At 38.9% G+C, this 23,489-nt stretch overlaps 1 protein-coding gene across 1 annotated transcript in view; it reads left to right on the forward strand.

Annotated features, from left to right (window-relative positions):
* Positions 1 to 22,573, forward strand: part of LMO1 (LIM domain only 1) — a gene marked incomplete at its 3' end in the record, with an annotated part of 58,025 nt that extends 35,452 nt beyond the window's left edge. The window contains exons 2-3 of the mRNA XM_083350304.1: positions 3,147 to 3,272; positions 22,468 to 22,573. Of these exons, the coding sequence (XP_083206430.1) occupies positions 3,147 to 3,272; positions 22,468 to 22,573 (232 nt within the window). The remainder of the gene's footprint in view (positions 1 to 3,146; positions 3,273 to 22,467) is intronic.
* Between the last annotated feature and the right edge of the window lie 916 nt (positions 22,574 to 23,489).

Genomic DNA, 23,489 nt, shown 5'->3' on the forward strand with positions numbered 1-23,489 from the left:
CTACGTAGGCTATCACCATATGCCTAACGGGTAACATAAGCATCAACTCAAAAGCAAAGGCAGTACAAAATAGGAAATGCTTCATGGAACAAAATGATTAAAAGGTTAGGTAGGAGATCTGTATGCCTTCTGCACATTTTTGTCAGTTAATTCTTCTCACCAAAGAATGGAATCTCCTCCTACTTGGTAACTTCCTATCCAGTCTTAAAATTTGTTCCAGAGTCTGGAGATGGCAGATCTGAGGGTTTCCCTAAGAGAAGAAACGAAAATCCTATATATCATGGCTTCAGGTCTGAGATTATATTACATTTGTGGTGTTATTTAAATTACTAGAATTTAGATAGTCCAACGTATCTCTCTTTAATGTAGAATACTGCATCCATTCAAAGGCAGCTTCAAGATCTGGTTCCTCTTCTGTAGAAATCTTTTTTTCTAAACATGATTGAAACTGGGCAGTGTTTCTAATACAATATGGTAGATTCTTTTTTTCTTTTTTTAAAGATGCATGGCATGAAAATCCTACTTGCTTCCAGCTAACTTTGTTTGCTAGGTTCTTTGAAAGAACAGCTTACATAATCTTATCACAGGGTGATTATTGCAGTCTTTACTGAATCATCAAATTATTATTATTATTATTATTATTGTTGTTGTTGTTGTTATTATTATTATTATTATTATTATTATTATTATTATTATTATTATTATTATTATTATTATTATAGTTGGAAAAAACCTTGGAGGTCATCTAGTCCAACCCCCTGCTCAGGCAGAAACCCTATACCAGAATTTAAAATAACTCTGATTCCATACATTGCTTTAAAAGTAACAGCAAGGTCTCAAAAAGGTTGGAGAGGTAAGAGATTACATGTGTGTGGCCCAAAGCAGCAAACTATTGCCTTCACACACTTGTGAAAATAATACGTCACTTCATACTGGATTAGATCTAAGTTAGTTATACTTAGATCCTATACTGTAAAGGAAAACGTTAAATGAAATCTGATTCGCTGCACTAGAAACTAAGTTCAGATAATTATCTTGGTCCCAGTCTGTCCCTTATCTTTTCAGTAAAGCAATGTATCATGTGAATGTACTGTATTGTTGATGTAAAACTTAATATTAATCTTACTACTGGGCCAATATTGGCTATATTGATTGACAGATGCAGAAATTTTAACGGATCTAATTATTTATGCTTCCTTTAACTGGAGATAAGGAATGTCTGCATACACCCCATTAAGATGTAGTAGAGCAGAGGTTTTCAAACTTCATCAGGCTTTGCAATGATTTTTTTTTAAAAAAAAACAATGATAGAAAATCATTGTTAGAATGATCAAGAGGAAAAGCTCTCATGAGAGAAAATAGTCTGCATCTGAATGGACTTTTTTAATTCTTTCTTTGGCCCTTAGTTCCTTCTGGAACCCATCAAATTCTTACGGAACCCTAGATACTTACCCCTCTGTCTAGATTTCTTGTGATTTCTTGTGTGGTGCTTTCTGTTGAATTAGAAATGTTGCAATGAACTTCAAAGATTTCTGGGAGGTTCTGAAAGTTTGAATGTCATGTAATAAGAGATAGTAAATCAACATAGTTCAAGGGAGGGATTGTCTTTACCAGTTATCTGAAAGAAAGTGTGGTTTATTAGCATTTTTAAAGAAAAAAAATGCATTTCCAGGTTAATATTGTGTTACTGAGCCAGGAATCAATTTGTACTATGGCCAATAATGGTTCATAATAGTTCTTCCACATAGAATTGTCTTACAATCTAATAATAATAATAATAATAATAATAATAATAATAATAATAATAATAATAATAATAATAATAATAATATAATGTTGGAAGGGACCTTGGAGGTCATCTAGTCCAACCCCCTTCTCAGGCAGGAAACCCTATACCATTTTAGACCAATGGCTGTCCAGTCTTTTCTTAAAAACTTCCAGTGTTGCAGCATTCACCACTTCTGGAGGCAGGTTGTTCCACTGGTTAATTGTTCTGTCAGGAAATTTCTTCTTAGTTCTAGGTTGCTTTTCTCCTTGATTAGTTTCCATCCATTGCTTCTTGTCCTGCCTTCAGGCGCTTTGGAGAATAGCTTGACTCCCTCTTCTTTGTGGCAGCCCCTGAGATAGTGGAAGACTGCTATCATGTCACCCCTCGCCCTTCTCTTCATTAAACTACACATACCCAATTCCAGCAACCGTTCTTTATATGTTTTAGCCTCCAGTCCCCTAACCACCTTTGTTGCTCTTCTCTGTACTCTTTCTAGAGTCTCAACATCTTTTTTACATCATGGTGACCAAAACTGGATGCAGTATTCCAGGTGTGGCCTTACCAAGGCATTGTAAAGTATATTAATACTTAATGTGATCTTGATTCTATTCCTCTGTTAATGCAGCCTAGCACTGTGTTGGCTTTTTTGGCAGCTGCAGCATACTGCTGGCTCATTGTGATTGTCCACTAGGACTCCAAGATCCCTTTTACAGTAACTACTGTTGAGCAAGGTACCACCTATACTATACCAGTGCATTTATTTTTTCCTGCCTAAATGTAGAACCTTACTTTGTCCACCATTGGAAATGATTTAAGATCTCTTTGTAAATAACATTCTGATGTAATTTCTATTTTGATTTGTTGAGGTACATCAATCCAAGAACTACAGCACAACTAAGCAGCATGTATGGAAAGTGGTCTGAAGGAGTCCTATGTATACCCCAAAATGAACCTTGCATATTTTCTCCAGAGAGCTAACTAATCAGTAGAAAATGAAGGAATAGCAAATTAGAACACAGAGGGGCTGCTAGAATCCTCTTAAAATGTACTGCTAAGACACTGTTAATTTGTGTTGAAAAGATGGTATTGTTTTTGATGGAAGCATTGTGAGCCTCAAAATAGCACTTTGTCTGCATGTGGAATGGGTTTCTTCATTAGACAGTCAATTAGCTGGCAGCTCCAAAACTTCAAAGGACTCAGAAGTTCTCTCCCTGTGCAGGATCAGCCTCCATTCCCACATGCTGGCTGGTCAGAGAAATGGGGATGGCAACTTCTCTTGATTGGTGCAGCACAGTATTTGATACTACTAATTACACTTAATTAGTCCTTCCACCATTTAATTAAACTGGCTTCTAATGATTGTGTGCTTCCTTGGCAGGCTCTTTGGGACTACTGGGAATTGTGCTGCCTGTAGTAAGCTGATCCCTGCCTTTGAGATGGTGATGAGGGCCCGAGATAACGTTTACCATTTGGACTGCTTTGCCTGCCAGCTTTGCAACCAGAGGTGAGAACATGGGGGTGGGGGGGTTACATGGATTGGGTTTTGGTTTTTTTTAAGCAAGCTATTTTCACTTCTGTGGAACAGTAAAGTTTGTTTCACCGTTTGATCTCCATCACCTTCTCCCAGGCTCTCAGATTGTTACTGCTGGGCAAAATGATTTTACCTGCTAATTGAATGCTGGAGCCTTTTTCCTTCAGGTCTCTGACTCATGTGTGGAATTGCTGGTAGGCTGGATTGTTGAAGGGACTCCCACCACCACCAGAATTGGGGCTGCTGTGAAATAAGCTAGCAGGTGGTATTAAGCAGAGCAGAGGCAACAGAGTGAGCAGCTTCAAAGCCAACCTTCTTGTCGGTCTACTGAGTATCCATTGCTAGAAAGATCATTGGCATAAATACTTTTAAAATCAAAGTTTCTTAAGTCACACACCTGGGCAGGTGCAGATGTTAGATCAAGGCAAAGCAAAGGAAATGCCCTTTTCTAAATAAGGTCTGACATAGCCTCAGTAGGGAACCTTCACCCATCAACCTGTTGATTGCCCCCAGTAATGTCTGCTCACCGCAAAACTTTTAAGTAGAACATATAATATGCATCTAAAAGGCAGATATCATTGGCAGAATGAAGTCAATATTCTGATAAGTTTCTATCACCATAACATTGATGATGGTGCCTCACAGATTTTCGTGTATCTGCTTGGTTTCTTTGTTTTGCACAGATACTAGGAGTAGAAGCTTTCAAAGCCTAATGTGTAGACTGAAAAATAGTGATACTTTGACCTCTTACATCTATAAAAACACTGCATATAAATATAAAGTGCAGGAATCCTAGAACCTCACATGTCAAGCAGCAGTATATTCACATCCAGTTGCCAGAGCCCAACTCATATCAAAATCCTTTGCTCAGCCTTCAGTCAAAAATTCAGAAGTATCGCTGTTAATATTTATATAGAAAATTTACATGCCCATGCATCTTAAGCAAGTAACTCTGGGCTGGCCAAGCATGTGGATGAAAATCCTAAGGCCATATAAATGTATAAATAAATCAATGACCTAGGCTTTTCACAAAACCATTTCACTGAGCAGAAGTCATATACCAGGCTCCATTAATACTCTGCTCTTCAGCCAGGAACATCAAGGACTTCTGGAAAGCCAGCAGAGCCAAACAGCCATCAGCAGGGAGACTGTTCCATAGGCAGGTGCTACGACAGAAGAGGCTTATTTCTGGATCCTACTAAGCAACATTGTTTCACTGAAGAGCCCCACAGCATGCCCATTTGGTCCGATTTGATGGGATGGGCAGACATTATTGAAGACAGGTGGTTCCTGTGTTATGCAGTCCTTTAAAGGTGACAACAAGCACCTTGAATTGCACCTGGAAGCCTACCACAAATTCATATAGAATCTCATGTTTGGAAGCATCACTGCTTCAGACAGGAAGGCAGTGCAGAGAGTGGTGAGAATGGCTGAAAAGATCATTGGCAGTTCCCTCCCCTCCATCCAGGACATAGCATATGAGTGTTGCTTGAGCAGGGTCCGCAAGATTGTCTGGAACACTACACATCCTCTTCACGACCTGTTTTCCTTGTTACCTTCTGGGAGGAGGCTTTGCGGTAGAACATCCAGTTTTGTTCCATATAGTATTAACCTTGTGAACTCTAAAGCTTCCTCCTTCCGTTATGTATTCAAGATGGACAGTGATTGATATTTATATGTTACTTATATGAAAGGGTGTAGGTCTATATGTATGTTGTATATAGTATGTTTAAAAGTGTGTTATGTATGTGTACACTTTGAGAGCAAGCAACTAAATTTCATTTTTAATGTGTGCCATTGTGCCCACAGTAAAAAATGACAATGAAGGTTGTCTGTCTGTCTGTCTGTCTGTCTGTCTGTCTGTCTGTCTGTCTGTCTGTCTGTCTGTCTATCTATCTATCTATCTATCTATCTATCTATCTATCTATCTATCTATCTATCTATCTATCTATCTGGAGTGTAAGAGTGAACAAAGTCATTCCCTCTCAAAGGAAGCATTCAATATCATCTGGCTCCAGCTACTTTCCAGGAGTTCCTAACCAACCAGGAGGGACATTTGAAACACAGGTAGCAATAATCAAAGCCCTAGGGACCTGTTCACTTCTTCAGAACTGATAGAATCAAAGTTTCCCCAGAAAACTGAACAAGATCATGGGCCAGCCACAACCCAAGCAAATTTGTTCAACATATTCCTCAAATATTACCATCCTTACCAACAATTCTGCAGAGATTCTCCTGCCCTTCCTTGTCCAGAAGGGATTAAATTATCCAAAATATGGTCCCCCAGCCAACTATCTGTGAAGGCGATAAGAAGAGAAAAATACTATGCTTATCGATACAAGGCAATCCTTAATAAAGGATCTTAAATGTGACTACCCATTGAGATTGAAATTATGTTTCATCTTTTTTTTCCCAGCCTGAGTAGAATTTCCTGGCACTCACAATCTAAAGAGGAGGAAAAAATGATTTCTGTAGATCAGAGTTGTGAACTTTCTTCCTGGCAAGCATGACTGTTGACCTTTGAAGGTCATGCCAGGGGCCACAATCCAAAAGAATGTTTGGAAGCAGGACCAAACCTAATTATGTATAAATGCGTTGAGGATTGAGAGCCAGATTAAACACTGCAATCATGTATTTAATCATCTAAGACAAGGGTGTCAAACTCATAACGTCACATGATGTGTCGTGATGTATCACGACTTTCCCATTGCCGGCAATGGGGTGGGTGTGGTTTCGGTATGACGCATCTGGCCCGCCGGCCGGTAGTTTGACACCTCTGATCTAGGAGGAAATCCCATTCAGTATCTTTGAAGAGAAATGCAAAATTTTACTGTCAGAATGGCAGCCCTCCTTCTACTCTGGAAGGTTTAAAACAATGCGGGAAGAAAAAGAAGTTCCCTCTATGTTTCTTCGTCTTTATGCATACATAAAATTGAAAATAAATTTTGTGTCTTTGGCAACTAGAGTTGAAAATAATACTAACTTGGAGCATGGTGTTCTTAATTTCCAACATTTCACCAAGAAAAATATAGCTGAGTTTCCAAGCAATTGAATGAAGAAATACAAGAAGTACTAACACCTGTGTTTCTTGTTTCATGCTTACTATAATACCACTCCCTATGTCCTTCCTTGCAGGAGAGTTCAAAGGCAGGTCTTTGTCCTCATCCAAAGATTATTTGGATATTGACACTTCAGAGAATATAACCCTAATTATAATTTTCAAGCCAATTTAGAGGACGTTTTTTTAAAAATCAGACATTATTTCTTGGGTAGTGGTATTTGTAGTTGAGGGCTCTGAATATGTGGACACAGAAATGGAAAGTTGGGAACTATTTATTTTATTTTTTTATTTATTTTAATTCCATTTATATCCCGCCCTTCTCCGAAGACTCAGGGCGGCTTACAAACTTAGCAGTAGCCTTCATTCTATGTATATGCCTGCTTATTAGGGCTTTCACACACACCCCAAGCGGCATTATTACAAAGTCAGCTTATTGCCCCCAACAATCTGGGTCCTCATTTTACCTACCTCGGAAGGATGGAAGGCTGAGTCAACCTTGAGCCTGGTGGGATGCGAACCTGCACTAATTGCAGGCAGCTGGTGTTACTTAAGGAGGCATTAGCCCACTGCTCCACCAAGGCTCTTTATACAGTATTTACAGTATTTATTTATACAGTAAGGAAAGTTGTTGGATGAAACCGCATGGAAAATAAAATAATAAACTGGTTAAATTCACATCCAGATTAGAACAAATTGATAAAATATAGAGATACTCCATCTTTCTGGAACAAAGCAGAAGGGAAATGACCTCAGAGTTAATCCTAAAGGATGACAACACTTCTCCTTTGTGCATTCCTTATCTGGAACCTTCAACTTGTGAGTCCTTTGGATAGTTACACACCCCTCACCAATATCATTTTAAAAGATTAGCTGTTGGGTTCTCCTGTGCCTTAAATGACAGAGCCGGCCACAGTAAATCTTTCATAGAATGGATGTTTCCCATAGGAGGCCGGACCCAGAAATAACACAATTCCAGTTTGTATAAAAGACAACAAGACTTCATTGTAGATATTAATGAATGCCTGTAGCATTTTATGCTGTGTGAGCCTTCCAAATAAAGAACATCTATAGGGATGTCTGCAGGGGAGAGCAAAGAACGTCAAGGTGGGGATTGCAAAAGCATAATAGAAGTTCTGTCCTTTTGCACAGGTGTGAATATTGCATGCGCTTTCAAAAGGGCAGGGCTTCGATTGTGCAGTCACAGCCACTCTCTTGACTTCTTTTGAGCCTTCCCCATCTCAACCCCCCAGAGAAACAACTGAGCACTAAATAATTATAATATGTAGTTGGAAAAGGCAAATTCTATATGTGGGATGGGCAGAACAAGAAATGGAACAAGGAAGAGGAAACTTCTAATAATGTCATAACGTTACATAAATCTGTGGTGTAATCATACATGAATATTAAACATATGGCTCTGATCCCCATACCTTAAAAAGACCCAGTCACTAGTCAGTGAGATGGCAGCACATAAATTTAATAAATAAATAAAAATAAATATTATAGCCTTGGAAAGGATTAACAATAACAAAAAAAAGAAGACGAAACCAGAAGTGATAATTAATCTGAAACAGTTCACCAAAGAGTAAAAGTTATAATTTTGGGTGTTTTTCAGCCTAGAATCAAGGTAAGGGATTACAAATAGTCCTTAGTTAATGATCATTTCATCATTACTATTCAAAGTTATGGCACTGAACAAAGAGGCTTGTGGCCAGTCCTTGAAGCTGCAGCCATTGTAAGGTCTCTGTAGTCACATGATCATGATCGGGTGCTTTGCAACTGGCTCACAGTTGATGGTTGCACCATCCACAGTCATATTATGACCATTTGCCAGTGTCCAACAAGCAAAGGCAATTGGGAAGCCAATCCCAAATGGCAATCACATGAGGTACCTAATGAACCTGCGGGATTTGCCTAATGACCAAAACTGGAACTTCCAGTTCTTCCATCATTAAGTTGGCATGGTCACGTGACATAACACTTTACAAATGTGTTGCTTAGCAACAAAGTTCCCAGTCCCAGTTATCATCATTAATGGAGGACAGACTGTACCTCCAACATGCAGTCAGCTTCTCATTTACCATTCCAGCAAAGCCAAACAGGAGTTTGCCATTCTCCTTTTGGGATTCCCGAAGTCTTCTGTTGAAATACCATAATTCTGAGGAATTATTTATTTATTTAAATTGTTATTTAAATCCAGATAATCAGGTTTATGCTTACAGTATCTCAAACATGGGCACTGTTTTGGAACGCTGTTGCTTGCTTACAGCAGGAGAAGTAGGATTTAGTAAATTAAAACAAGTGAGCAGACTAAATAATTCAATGTCTTGACTATTTTCCACATTAGACAAGTGAACGGTCTCTGTGTAATCACTAGAAATCGGTCTATACTGATGATCCTATGCCTCCCTGTCACATATTGGCAAAGACAACCGCTCTATCCAAGTCACTGCTTATACCAATCCCTGCACACAAGTGGGAGCCTGTATTACATGGAAACTGAGTTGTGGATCTGCAAACAAGGACAGTCCTGATATCTGTGGGGCACATCAAGTCTGGAGCCAACAAGAACTTTTTTTCTTCTTGTTTAGATAGCTCTGTTTTGCAGGAAGGATGCTTAGAATTACAGGAGCCAACAAGAACTTTTTTTCTTCTTGTTTAGATAGCTCTGTTATGCAGGAAGGAGCATTAGAATTGCATATCTGCCATTAAGAAGCCATGGGTCTTCTGCTTCCATCTCTTCTGGCCCCCTCTTGTGGAATGATTTAGCTTTTTAATGTGATCAGAGTCATTTCTTCCTGACTACACCAGAAGTTAGAGCATGAGTGAGAACATGCTGTCATTTGGGGTGGCTTTATTGAAGGTACTGGAACAAGCACAAAGCTGGCGTTATTTGTTTAGAATAGGCTGCCTTTCATTTTGAAAGTGGCAGGTACAATCAATCAAGTTGTCCAATTTGATAGGCTATTCTGATGAGGCTATAGTGACATCTAGTGGGTTCAAATAGAGGGTGTTGGGTTTAAGTTTTTTGGTTTTTTGGGTGAGGAAGTGAGTTGGTACAATAAGTACCTTTCTTGGAAAATTCTAGAAATATTTTAAGATCTAATTAGTAAATTTGATTTTAAATATATTTATGTTTGCCAGGATCATGTGGAGAAAAGGACTCAATGATAGTTGTTGGGTGTAAAGGAGAAAATATTTTCCTTCTCTCCTTGTCCTTGCACTTTGCCTATGAGATGTCAAGTTTCTAAGAACTGGCAATAAAGATAAAAATGCCTCTGGGTGTGTTGGATACAGTAGCTACAAAGCGGAACAAAATAAAGCCAGATTTATTTATTTTTTACCATTTTTCAGATCACGTAGGTTTGAACAGAAGCCTCCTTTTCAAGTACACAAGGAATCTTCCAGTCACTCCATATACTAAATGAACAAGAGCTAGATTTATCTGTAGAATTTGATTTCCAGAAATGGAAAAACAATGAACTGACAGTATCAGTATATACGTGTTATATAGCATTATCTAAAAATGTGTTTAATGACCACATTATAAATATGTTTCTTGTACCTGGCAGGAAAAAGGTGGAAAAAACCCCCCAAACTCAGTTACTCTTTACCCTGAGCTAAAGTTAATTTACAAACTTTTAAGACAATATTCTTTAGACTTTGAAATTTCACCATTCACCCACCTCTGTCCAAAGGTGCTTTTTTGAATGGTTTATTTCCTCTAATATGTCACACCAGATGTGCAGTCAGAAATTAAACCCATTCCAGATACTTGTCTGAGCTGTTAGCACACTGCTTTAAAAAAAAAAAAAAACACATGCACACGCACAAATTCAAAACTACTTCAGCACTCTTGTTTCCATTCATTATCTGCTGCAGTGTGCTGTTAGTGTTACTGTCAGCGTTAACTGCTACTTCTAAAATATTTCCTGGCAATAATTCTTTTGCAATTTGTTAAAGGAGAACTGGATTTGGGCTCTTCTCTCCCCCGCCCCTTTCTTTCTTTTAAATGCTCAACTCATTTCAAGATTTATGGGCAGCATTTAAAAGAATCTTAAAGGCAATTTACCTGCTGTTTTTTTTTTTAAAAAAAATACACATGAAATGTTACTCATTGAAACATATGGGCTTAGACTGTAAGTGTCCGTGAGCGTAACTCCAGCCAGAGATGCTGCTGTTTGTTAAAGGGAAAATACGTGATTTTTGCCAGTTCTGTCCCCCCCCTTCTGCTCCCTAAGCATCTGTCCCAGAGGGTTAAACCCTGGGGGTAGCTTTTTTCTTCCTTCTCTGTTAGTGGGTAAAATGTATGTTTAGTTACAGAAGTCTGCACGTTGTAATTTAATCCCATTTTAGGAATTGTTAAAGGTACCTACCTGATTTTGGATTATTTGCTTGTTAAGCACCATGTAAAACAACTCAAATGATAGCAAAGGAAAGTTCTTGCTATGAAATACAAGAGACAGCCATTCCAGGGATGGTGGAGGGTAATAATGGTGATAATGATGATGGCAATTACATTTATGAATGTTTTATCTTTACAGTGGCTATCGGGTCAAATTAATTACTCATCTAACCCAGCACTGTGAATTGGTAGCTTTCTGTGGAAACCTTTCTTTCTCCCCGATATTCAGTTCTTTAGCTGGACTTTCTGTTTATAAAATGCTGTATGTGCTCTACCTCTCAGCTGTATTCCTCCCTCCACAGCTGATGTAGGTCAGACTTGCTGAATGCCAATAGTTGAGTTGTCTCCATGAACCAAGCTCAGACTGAGTAATGGACTATTCGGTGAAATGAAGCTCTACTTTTTACTCATCTCCTGTGCTCCCATCCAGTCTCTCTTCTCATATTCATGCTGCAGAGCTGACTAACTTTCCTTCTACTCAGCAACCTCCCTCAGCCTTATGTGATGAACTGTGATTGCCCAGATTCCCTGCTACGAGCATGGCCATGCTTGCGAAGAATGAAGATGGGCATAGTGTAATATCATTAGAGGAATGAGTGCATGGAGAAGATGCACCAAAGAGGTGGATCTGGTCTTCTGGGTATGGCATAATCTGTGTTACTGTTCATCTCACATACTCATGAAGATCTCATGCTTTAACAATGAGCTGAGTAGCATCATGAGCTTTGATCAAAGGAAGCCTATTACACATTTTCAAGTATAATATTGAGTATATATTTGGAGGTTCCAATCAAGGAGCAGAATTCAAAGAGCCATTCTATAATAATTGGTTTCAAGGAGGTCATTCATTCATTATGTTTAATTTGGACAAGAAAACACCTTTACGCACCTCACAAGTTTTTAATTTTGACTACAGTAGGAATTTGGTTACTTTTCCAGCATTGAAAGTCAATGAGTTATTTGACTCTTCTTTGGTAAAAAAGTTCAAATGGGATTTTAGTTTTCTTTAGTTCCTATTTTAAAATGCCTGGATAATACTTTAAACATGGTTGAACTTGAGATTATTACTCTTAATCAGCCCATGGATTGCCATGTAAAATTATAAAACACTTCTCAGTGTAACCCGCCTTTTCTGAGGTAGGGAATACATGACCATGAGTCATGTATTTATTCAGGTAGGAAATTGCTTGGTTCTTCATGACTTAATCAAAATAGCAATAGCAACTTAGACGTATATAACGCTTCACTGTGCTTTCCAGCCCTCTCTAAGCAGTTTACAGAGTCAGCATATTGCCCCGCAACAATCTGGGTCCTCATTTGACTGACCTCTGAAGGACGGAAGGCTGAGTCAACCTTGAGCCATTCAGAATCAAACTCCTAGAGTGAGCAGTGAGTTAGCCTGTAGTACTGCATTCTAACCACTGTGCCACCATGGAAGGAAGGAAGGTTGAGTCAACCTTGAGCCAATGAGAATTGAACTGCTGGCACTCATCAGAATTAGCCTGCAATATTGCATTCCAACCACTGCGTCACCACAGCTCTTTGTCCTTAGAAACCTAGTATATGAATGTTTTACAATCTTTATATTGTTCAGGAAGCTTATCAGGGCTTGCATGAGCTATTTACATTTGGTGGCAAATCTAGGTTTGCTTTCAATCATGTGTGAAATGGCCTTGACACCATGTGAAAAGTTTCCAAAAGGTCATTCCTAATACATAAAAGATTTCTTCATAATGCACTACAGAGCTTGACAAATCTGCTACTCTAAAGCCTCTAGCCAGCTGATTTGTCTGGAGGCAGGTCTCATGCACACCGTCTTTGTGTCAGTAGCAAAACTTTGATCTTCATTTTACATTACTACTCCTGGGGGGGGGGGGGTTGCCTTCTTGGTTTAAAGCAAAAAGTAGTGAGTCAGCATCTGTCTATTTTTCAATCAGCAAGGAAAACCTTTCTCTTCCAGCAGAATGCTTGGAGAGGCCTTGCAAGTCAAATTTCAAGGTGCAGATTCAAACTGGAGTTGTATCATTATTGTGGAGGTGTCTCCAATGTAAATTCAAACCTGAAAAAACACTGATTCAGTCATCAAGAGCTTAGCTAGAGAGTATATGGCAGAATCATGATAATTTGATAATGCTTCATGTTACAAGTTAGTGGGGCTTATTCTACAATGTTCATGCTTTTTCTGCATAATTGTCATTGCATTGTGCATTCTTCACAGGTTACATAATAGGCATATTCTGCCAATTTGTTGTAAAGAACAGCAGGTGTATCAGAACAGTAGCATAAGATGCTCTTAATCTTTCCAATTGTTTCTGAGAGTACTGTTGATCAGCTGGAACCTGTGGAGTTTTGGGGAACTCATCCACTTTTATTGCTTAGGAGCTATTAGCTGAGGGACAAAGAGCACACTGTTATTTCCTTGCTGCTCTTAGCAATGGAGAAAAAGCAGCTTGATAGATTGCCTCAGCTTTAGGAATTCTTCTGTTATGTTAGTTTTCTCATCAAGCACAGTTGTACATTTTGTATTGGGCCTAAGCCCAGAGACAACATAGCAAAGTGCAGTCAAGTCCAATCCTTTCTTTGCTTACACCTAATGGACAGAATCTTGCCCAACTAAAGATATAGCTTTTTAATCTGCTAAATATACCCTGAGAGATTCTAGGATGTGACCAGCCTTAAACGTCTCCCCCCTCCCCGCCCCAGCTTGGGAGTGTGAAGTCTCTTAATCTGGGCCTCTCCGTGGGAAACTGCATTGCCAAAACTCTCCCAGTTGCACATTCCATCACATTTTGGTACTTTCGACGTGTCATCTTTTAGTCTATATCACCTATAAAGCCCTACATGGCCTGGGTCCGGGGTATTTGAGGGAACACCTGCTGCCGGCATCAAACGCCCTTCGCCCAGTGCGCTCCCACAGGGAGGGTCTGCTCAGGATCCCGCCGGTAAGAGATTGCCGGCGGGTGAAACCCAGGGATAGGGCCTTCTCAGTGGGAGCGCCTGCCCTCTGGAACCAGCTGCCGGTGGAGCTGAGGACTGCCCCCGACCTCCGATCATTCCGCCGGGGCCTGAAGACCTGGCTCTTTGAGCTCTCGGGCCCAGGCTGAGGAGAAATTTATTTTAATTGGGGTTTTTAATAGTACAGGGTTGATTTAATATTTTTTAAATTGGTTTTTAACTTTTGTATGGTTGATTTTTAACTCCCTGTAAACCGCCCTGAGTCCTCAGGGAAAGGGCGGTATATAAATGCAATAAAATAAATAAATAAATAGTCAGATATTGATTTACCTTGCAGAAAGTCAGAGATACAACTTGGCTGAATTCATATTTTTACTGCACATAAAGAAGGCAGGTTTGGTGCAGTGGTTAAGGCACAAGGCTAGAAATGGAAAGATCATGAGTTTTAGTCCTGCCTTAGGTACTAAGCCAGCTGGGTGACCTTGGGCCAGTCATTCTCTCTCAGCCCTAGAAAGCAGGCAAGGGCAAAATATTTCCAAAAAGCCTTTCCAAGAAAACTGCAGGGATGTATCCATTCCCCTCCCCTTAGGAGGGGAAAAAAATCTGTCCCAGGGGCACAAAACATTAATAATAAATAATTGTGCATAAGAATGAAGCCACATCACAAGGAAGGTTTTCTTTCTGCAATACACAAGCAAAGTTTCTATACTAGGTCACTATTCCAGAGTTTAAATTCTGTGCTTTTTCTTCTTGCCTTTCCAAGCCAACAAATATTCACCCATTCTCTTAATGGCCTTGGAATTAATCTTTCTACCCTTCCTATCTCTTTATTTGCATCTTTATTCCCCTTCATTCTAAATAATGTATCGTTGGCAAATGTAATTGTTGCTTTAAAACAAAACTATTACTATCAGCATTTTTTCCCATTTCTCCATTTGGAAAACTGTATAACAGTATTAGCCTTTTTTAGACATTCAGGTGAAATGAAACCATAATGGTTCTTCAATCAACTCAAAATTGTGGGAACTGAAGCTCCCAGTTAGCAGCTGCATATATAAACTGGGATTAAGAGAGAAAAGAACATATGTTTCCTGTAGTTATTTTATAAATAGTCCATATCCTTGGTAGTATAGAAACATTTTAATCTTTATCAATTTTTTTAGGTGGAAATAATATATAATCCCTTTCAGTGTGCAAAATGTAATGCATTTTCCAAAGCATCTTTGGTTACTTCCTGCTGCCAGCAAACATGTTTCTCATGGTTATATGGTTGTTCCTGATCTCTTACTGAGAAGAAATGTATTACTTATCTATCAAACTGCAAAAATGTATGCATTCAATCCATACAGTTGACATGCATTATGTATTGTTGCACAGTTTGAGTTACTTTGAAGAGAATTAGGATCCCCAACTCCCTCTCTGTAGAGACATGTTTTTCTCCACAAAAGATTATTTGTCATAAATTCAAAAGACAATGGGCAATGACTCCTTTGACACAACTGACTTTTTTTTCAAATTATGTTTCAAATGTTATTGGATGAAATTCAGATAAAATGTGTTGAATAGTATGATCTTCTATTTAGTTTACATCGTGTATCAAACATTTTGCACTTTTGTCAAAGGCTGACACATTTCCAAAGAAAGGTCTATGTATCTTTCAGAATTACAAATAAAGTAGCAAAAATGGACTTCATAAATCCAGTGAGTCACAGAGTTGTGGAAGGATCAGTCTATCTGGTAGGCAATAATTTTCTAGCAGTCTAGTTTTAATGAAGTGGATGCACAATGTAAACTGAATGGAAGAACATATTATTCAACTAATTTTATCTGAATTCCATTTAGATCCAAAAACATTTGAAATATAAATTGAAAGAAAAAGTCATCGATGTCAAGGGAGTCCTGGTCCATTGTCTTTTGAGTTTAGGACAAATAATCTAGTTTGAATGAAATATGTGGCTTGATGGCAGAGGTTTCATTTGCATTGACAAATTTAGGTATCCAAAACATGCATAATGAGATACAAAGTAGAAATAGTGCTATGTTACTAAATTTGTCTATGTACTTTGATATATGCACACATTGTTTGGGCTTCTAAAATTTACCCTAGTATTAGAAGGGATACTTTAATGCCATTGCATGTCTCATTAGCAGTTCCTTAAATAACTACAGGTTTGGTATCATCCATCCATCCATCATCCATCCATCCATTCATTCACTCATTCAACCATCACCTTTCTTATGCTGAAAAAAAATTAAAATAGTGAACAGTTACGGTACTGGTCCCATGGAATGCACACCTAGCCATCCCCTTTCTAGATGTTGTTGTTGTTGTTAGCTGCGAAGTCGTGTCCGACCCATCGCGACCCTATGGACAACATTCCTCCAGGCCTTCCTGTCCTCTACCATCTTCTGGAGTCCATTTAAGCTCATGCCTACTGCTTCAGTGACTCCATCCAGCCACCTCATTCTCTGTCGTCCCCTTCGTCTATTGCCCTCGATCTTCCCCACCATTAGGCTCTTCTCCAGGGAGTCCTTCCTTCTCATTAGGTGGCCAAAGTACTTGAGTTTTAGCTTCAGGATCTGGCCTTCTAAAGAGCAGTCAGGATTGATCTCTTCTAGGACTGACCGGTTTGATCGCCTTGTAGTCCAAGGGACTCGCAGGAGTCTTCTCCAGCACCACAGTTCAAAGGCCTCAATTCTTTGGCGCTCAGCCTTTCTTATGGTCCAACTTTCACTGCCATACATTGCAACTGGGAAGACCATAGCCTTGACTATACGCACTTTTGTTGACAGGGTGATGTCTCTGCTTTTTAGTGTGCTGTCTAGATTTGCCATGGCTTTCCTCCCCAGGAGCAAGCGTCTTTTAATTTCTTGGCTACAGTCCCCATCTGCAGTGATCTTGGAGCCCAGGAAAATAAAATCTGTCACTACCTCCATTTCTTCCCCATCTATTTGCCAGGAATTGAGAGGGCCAGATGCCATGATCTTGGTTTTCTTAATGTTAAGTTTCAACCCAAGTTTTGCACTCTCCTTCTTCACCTGCAACAAGAGGCTCTTTAGTTCTTCTTCACTTTCTGCCATTAGAGTGGTATCATCTGCGTATCTTAGGTTGTTCATATTTCTTCCGGCAATCTTAATTCCAACTTTTGATTCATCTAGCCCTGCCTTTCTCATGATGTGCTCTGCATATAAGTTAAATAGGCAGGGCGACAGTATACAGCCTTGCCGGACTCCTTTCCCAATTTTGAACCAATCAGTGGTTCCGTGTCCAGTTCTCACTGTTGCTTCTTGGCCCACATATAGGTTTCTCAAGAGACAAATAAGATGGTCTGGTACTCCCATCTCTTTAAGAACTTGCCACAGTTTGTTATGATCCACACAATCAAAGGCTTTAGCATAGTCAATGAAGCAGAAGTAGATGTTTTTCTGGAACTCCCTAGCTTTCTCCATGATCCAGCGTATGTTGGCAATTTGATCTCTAGTTCCTCTGCCTCTTCGAAATCCTGCCTGCACTTCTGGTAGTTCTCGATCCACATACTGCTGAAGTCTAGCTTGTAGGATTTTAAGCATGACTTTACTAGCATGAGAAATGAGTGCAATGGTGCGATAGTTTGAACATTCTTTGGCACTGCCTTTCTTTGGAATTGGAATGTAAACTGATCTTTTCCAATCCTGTGGCCATTGTTGAGTTTTCCAAATTTGCTGGCAAATTGAGTGTAGCACTTTTACTGCATTGTCTTTTAAGATTTTGAATAGCTCAGCTGGAATACTGTCACCTCCACTAGCTTTGTTGTTGCCCAGCTTTTCTAAGGCCCACTTCACATTCTAGGATGTCTGGCTCGAGGTCAGAGACCACCTCATTGTGATTATCAGGGACGTTAAGCTCATTCTTGTATAGTTCTTCTGTGTAATTTTGCCACCTCTTCTTAATCTCTTCTGCCTCTGTTAGGTCCCTGCCATTTTGGTCCTTTATCATGCCCATTTTTGCATTAAACGTTCCCTTCATTTCTCCAATTTTCTTGAAAAGATCTCTGGTCCTCCCTATTCTATTGTTTTCTTCTATTTCTTTGCACTGTTCATTTAAGAAGGCATTCTTATCTCTTCTAGCTATTCTCTGGAATTCTGCATTCAATTGGGTGTATCTTTCTTTTTCTCCCTTGCCTTTCGCTTCCCTCCTTTCCTCAGCTATTTGCAAAGCTTCCTCAGACAGCCATTTTGCTTTCTTGCATTTCTTTTTCTTTGGGATGGTTTTGGTTGCTACCTGTTGTACAATGTCACGAACCTCTGTCCATAGTTCTTCAGGCACTCTGTCTATCAGATCTAATTCCTTAAATCTATTTGTCACCTCTACTGTATATTCAACAGGGATATGATTTAATTCATACCTGACTGGCCTAGTGCTTTTCCCTACTTTCTTCAGTTTAAGCCTAAACTTTGCAAGGAGAAGCTCATGGTCTGAGCCACAGTCAGCTCCTGGTCTTGTTTTTACTGACTGTATAGAGCTTCTCCATCTTTGGCTGCAGAGCATATAGTCAATCTGATTTCTGTGTTGACCATCTGGTGATGTCCATGTGTAGAGCCGTCTCTTGGGTTGTTGGAAAAGAGTGTTTGCTATGACCATCGTATTCTCTTGACAGAATTCTATCAGCCTGTGCCCTGCTTCATTTTGCACTCCAAGGCCAAACTTGCCTGTTATTCCAGTTATCTTTTGGCTTCCTACTTTAGCATTCCAATCCCCCATGATGATAAGAACATCATTTTTTGGTGTTAGTTCTATAAGGTGCTGTAGTGCTTCATAGAACTGGTCAGTTTCATCCTCTTCAGCACTGGTGGTTGGGGCATAGACTTGGACTACTGTGATATTGAATGGTTTGCCTTGGATTCGAACTGAGATCATTCTGTCATTTTGAGGATTGTATCCCAGTATTGCTTTTCCTACTCTTTTATTGACTATGAAGGCTACTCCATTTCTTCTGAAGGATTCTTGCCCACAGTAGTATACCTGATGGTCATCTGAATTAAATTCACCCATTCCTGTCCATTTTAGGGGCCTTTCTAGATACCACCTCAAATATATAATGAGATGCACCAAATTTGGGAATGGGGTGAGCAAGGCTGGTCTTTCTAATACCTACACACACACACACACACACACACACACACACAGTGTGTCTTTGTTTAAAGTATTGAGAGACAATATATCCAGCATTCTTCCCTCATCTGGTGCCTTCCAGATTTAGAGGTTGCCATTTCAATGCATCTAGAAGTGCCAGAACGGAGGAAGCCAGTGTAGAGGACTCTAATTCCAACCCATCATTCATTTAAATGGACATCTGGATGTCAGAGGAAGTAATTAGAGAAGGCAACCAAGACAGGATGCTTATGTTTGTGCAGCATTCAATGAATATATAATGTGAAACAGCCTCTATTCATAAGAATTTATGTAGACATAGATTAAAATTTAAAGAAGGAGTGAGCTAAGACAGAAGAAGCTTTGAACAAAATCTCTCACAGTGCCTCGGTAATACTATATCATGCGTTTTAGGTCATATTGGATGGTGGTATTATGAAGATATTTTAGTTTTAAACCATAGTTCCACTACTAGCAGGATGACATAAGATAAGTTTTCAAGTTGTTCTTCATTTACTGAGAGAGCAAGTCATTGTCTTTTAATCAGACCATTATTAAATTTGCACATGGCAGACAACAGCATAAACAAGATGATACTATAGAAAAGCAAAAATAAAGTTCACACTTAGAATACTGCATCCAGTTTGGGTCAACATAATGTAAAAAAAGATGTTGAGACTCTAGAAAGAGTACAGAGAAGAGCAACAAAAATGATTAGAGGTCTGGAGGCTAAAACATATAGGGAACGGTTGCTGGAATTGGGTATGTGTAGTTTAACGAAGAGAAGGGTGAGGGGTGACATGATAGCAGTGTTCCAATATCTCAGGGGCTGCCACAAAGAAGAGGGAGTCAAGGTATTCTCCAAAGCACCTGAAAGCAGGACAAGAAGCAACAGATGGAAACTAGTCAAGGAGAGAAGCAACCTAGAACTAAGGAGGAATTTCCTAACAGAACAGTTAATCAGTTGAACAACCTGCCTCCAGAAGCTTGTAAATGCTGCAACACTGGAAGTTTTTAAGAAGAGACTGGACAGCCATTTCTCTGAAATGGTATAGGGTTTCCTGCCTGAGCAGGGGGTTAGACTAGATGCCTCCAAGGTCCCTTCCAGCTACTTCATCATCATCATCATTGTTATTATTGATCATCGTACAGTCAGCCAGATGTCCAGACTGGATTTGGCATTTTTGTCTACCTATCGAGTCCTTACCAAGGACTGAGATAGGCCGATGTGGATTTTTGATGGTATTACAGATATTGTCACAGGATGGAAGCAGTTCCTAGTAAGACCGCCTTTTGCAATTGACTAATGCTTGTCTGTTTGAATTCTGAAGTCCCAGAGTAGTTTAACTTTATCATTTTCTGTGACTTTCTCTATTTTATGATCCCATCAGTTCTTGCTTACAGGCAAATGATATTTCTTGCAGATTTTGCAATGCACCATTGTTGCTACTTTTTCATGCCATTGCTTGTAGTCAGTCTGTGTGATCTTCATTTACTGAGAGAGCACGTCATTGTCTATTAATCAGACCATTATTAAATTTGCACACTGGAAGTTTTTAAGAAGAGACTAGACAGCCATTTCTCTGAAATGGTATAGGGTTTCCTGCCTGAGCAGGGGGTTGGACTAGATGCCTCCAAGGTCCCTTCCATCTTCACCTTCTTCTTCTTCTTCTTCTTCTTCTTCTTCTTCTTCTTCTTCTTCTTCTTCTTCTTCTTCTTCTTCTTCTTCTTCTTCTTTTGAATTGATAGGTTAATGAGTTGGAACAGAACAGAATTTTAATAGAGAGAAACCCAAAGTTCTTCATTTAAAAAGAAAGAATTCAAATGTACAGGAATAGAATGAGAAAATACCAGGCATGACATTACAGTAGTATATGTAAAAAGAATAAAGAGCTGAATATGAGCAACTGTGAAATAGAATAGGTGTAAGTAGAAGCATAGCATCCAAATAGTATGAAGCAAATTTTGTATTTTAGTCTGCATTTGTCATACCATAGCTCAAAACCTGGGCCCATTTTTGGGAACTTTGTTTTAGGAAAGGTTCAGCGAACCTAAAACAAACAACACATGACAATGAGGGTGATCGTGGGACAGAAAAATGAGATTTAGAAGATTTTTTTTAAAAAAAAACAGACTCTGCTTAGCCTTGATAAAATATATCTGAGGGGTGTTATGAAAATATATAAAATGTTAATTTGTATTGCTTCAATGAGCATGAGTTTGAACTCAGTGGACTCTACATCTCCTTTTCCAAGTGTGCAATTGCAGAATACTACTCAGACAATGCAAGGGGCAGGAATAAGGTTTATAAATCATTTCAGAAGATACCACCCTGTAAATGACTCTCATGAGAAAAGAAATGTCAGCATAGCTTTTGCTTTGCATAATTTGAGAAAATTGCCCTGCCTGTTTTGATTTCCTAACTTTTGAACTCACAGCATTGCAAAATGGCTCTTCTAGGAGGTGTTCATCCATTTTAAGCACCAGAAGGTTTTTCAGAATAGACAAAGCCAGGTATATCAACTCTGCCAGCAGGACTAGTTGCTACCTTATCTGAATGTACTTAGTGTGCATTTTTCTGCTCTTTTCACTTATTGGAATACATCAACTTCTACATTGCACAGATTGATCTATAAATAGCACGCACAGTGTTAAAGGGAAATTAACTAATTCAGTACAACTGAAAAAAAGAAATACAGGAATACTTCCTTTTAATAAATGCACATGCAAAATACGCATGATGTTTTATATATAATTTTTACGTGATGTTTTCTCTCTCGTGAACTCCCAAATTAAAGTGGATGCAGGACAGAAATGAAGTTATCATTGGGAAAATAAGAAATTTAGTGGAATTGAGCTTGGCAGTTATCACACTCCTTCTTCAGTGTCTTTAGGTGACTCCTTATTCTGGCCTGAATTTTTTGTGGTAAGAATCTTTCCCGATCCATAAAGAACTGTCCATGGTCCTGTTCTTCTGAAGAACTCAATGCTGCCTTCTCTTAACGAGATTTCAGCCTGAACTAGGATGATTTTGTAAGATAGTTTTCATTAAATTGGAAGTTCAAGATATTTTGTCAAAAATATCCAAAACACTGACATTTTAAAGGAAAATAAATTAAGCAAAGCTGACTTTGAGATGTGAAAATTCCAGGGTAAATGTTCTCTCTCTGATTATTATTACTCGAGATGCAGAACCCTTTGATGCCTAAGGTAGAAACGCTAAATGGTGCAGTGCAAAGAAGCATGCACTTTTGTGGAGATAAATATTTATCAATTAATTAAATAACTGACACTTTTTCCCACTGAGTCAAACTGTCTCACTCAGCTTAAATGGTAAATCAAATGTGGGTTATGTTTTACACAGCCTTCTTAAATGATTAAAAAATAATAATTGAACCACTGAAGGTGAAATAGAATCATCTGAATCTGTCATTAAGCAAAAAAGGAGAATTGCACATGATATATGTAAATGCTCTCTTTCTCGCGCTCTCTCTTTCTCTCTTCACAAATAGGAATGAGAAACAAACACTGTGCAAAAACCCAGGATGTTTTCATTCCCCTGCTCTGGAATTGATAAAAGTAGCTTCTAATGGCTTGTTTGTTTATTCTGTTGTAGATTTTGCGTGGGGGACAAGTTTTTCCTGAAGAACAACATGATCTTGTGTCAGATGGACTATGAGGAGGGGCAACTGAATGGAAGCTTTGAGCCCCAAGTTCAATAGCAAATCCAGTTTGGCTGAAACACTGTGGAATGGACGTTCAGCCACACTAGCAGTGAAAGGCGTCTCTCAGCTTGCCTGCAATATTTTTTTAATCCTTGGTCCCCAAAGGACGATCTACATTGTAGTATTCTTCACACACACACACACACACACACACACACACACACACACACATAAATAACACGCAGCAATTCCAATTTTAGATGTACAGTTGTGCCTGCTTAGCTGAGCACTGCATTTGCCTGTATGTTTGTGAGTTGGGAGGGGGGAAGCTGGGGAAAAGCTCTGTACAGTCTGTTTTTCTGTATATAAACTGGAACATTTATTTTATGAAAAATGTAATGCAATTTTATTACAGGTGTGAATTAAAAATTATGAATGTTTCCTGGTCATTTTAAAACTCTTTTTTATATAGAAAGAAAAACAACCATTCACAGCTCACCCTTAATTACCCATCTAGAATAATTGCTGGCAGACAATAGAGGCAGAACAACGGGAAGACTTCAGGCAATTTTCAGTAAACTTGCAAAAATTGGTGACTTGCAACTGATTAACAAGAGCAACAATGATTACACACACTACCTTTTAAATTATACTGCTGATGTAAAAGAACCTTGGAACAGTTAGAAGCCACATTCATAGTAGAAGGATGGTGTACCTCATTCAGATGTGGAAGACGAAAATATCTTTGAGGATTTGGAATTCTTTATTTCTAAACGTTTATATTTTCTTCTCTTCATTACTCAGGCAAATAAACCACTTTAGTCTTTAAGCAACATAAACTTCATCATAAGCTTTGAAACAGTACATTAGTAGTAATTTATCCTATTGTAGTAAGGAAACACTCTGATATTGACGAAAGAAAGAAAATAAAACCTATAGAAGGGACACAATATCCACTTTAGTCCACAAAAAC

This window comes from Vipera ursinii (genome assembly GCF_947247035.1).
Source record: "Vipera ursinii genome assembly, chromosome: 1".
In the NCBI taxonomy this organism is placed as follows: Eukaryota; Metazoa; Chordata; class Lepidosauria; order Squamata; family Viperidae; genus Vipera; species Vipera ursinii.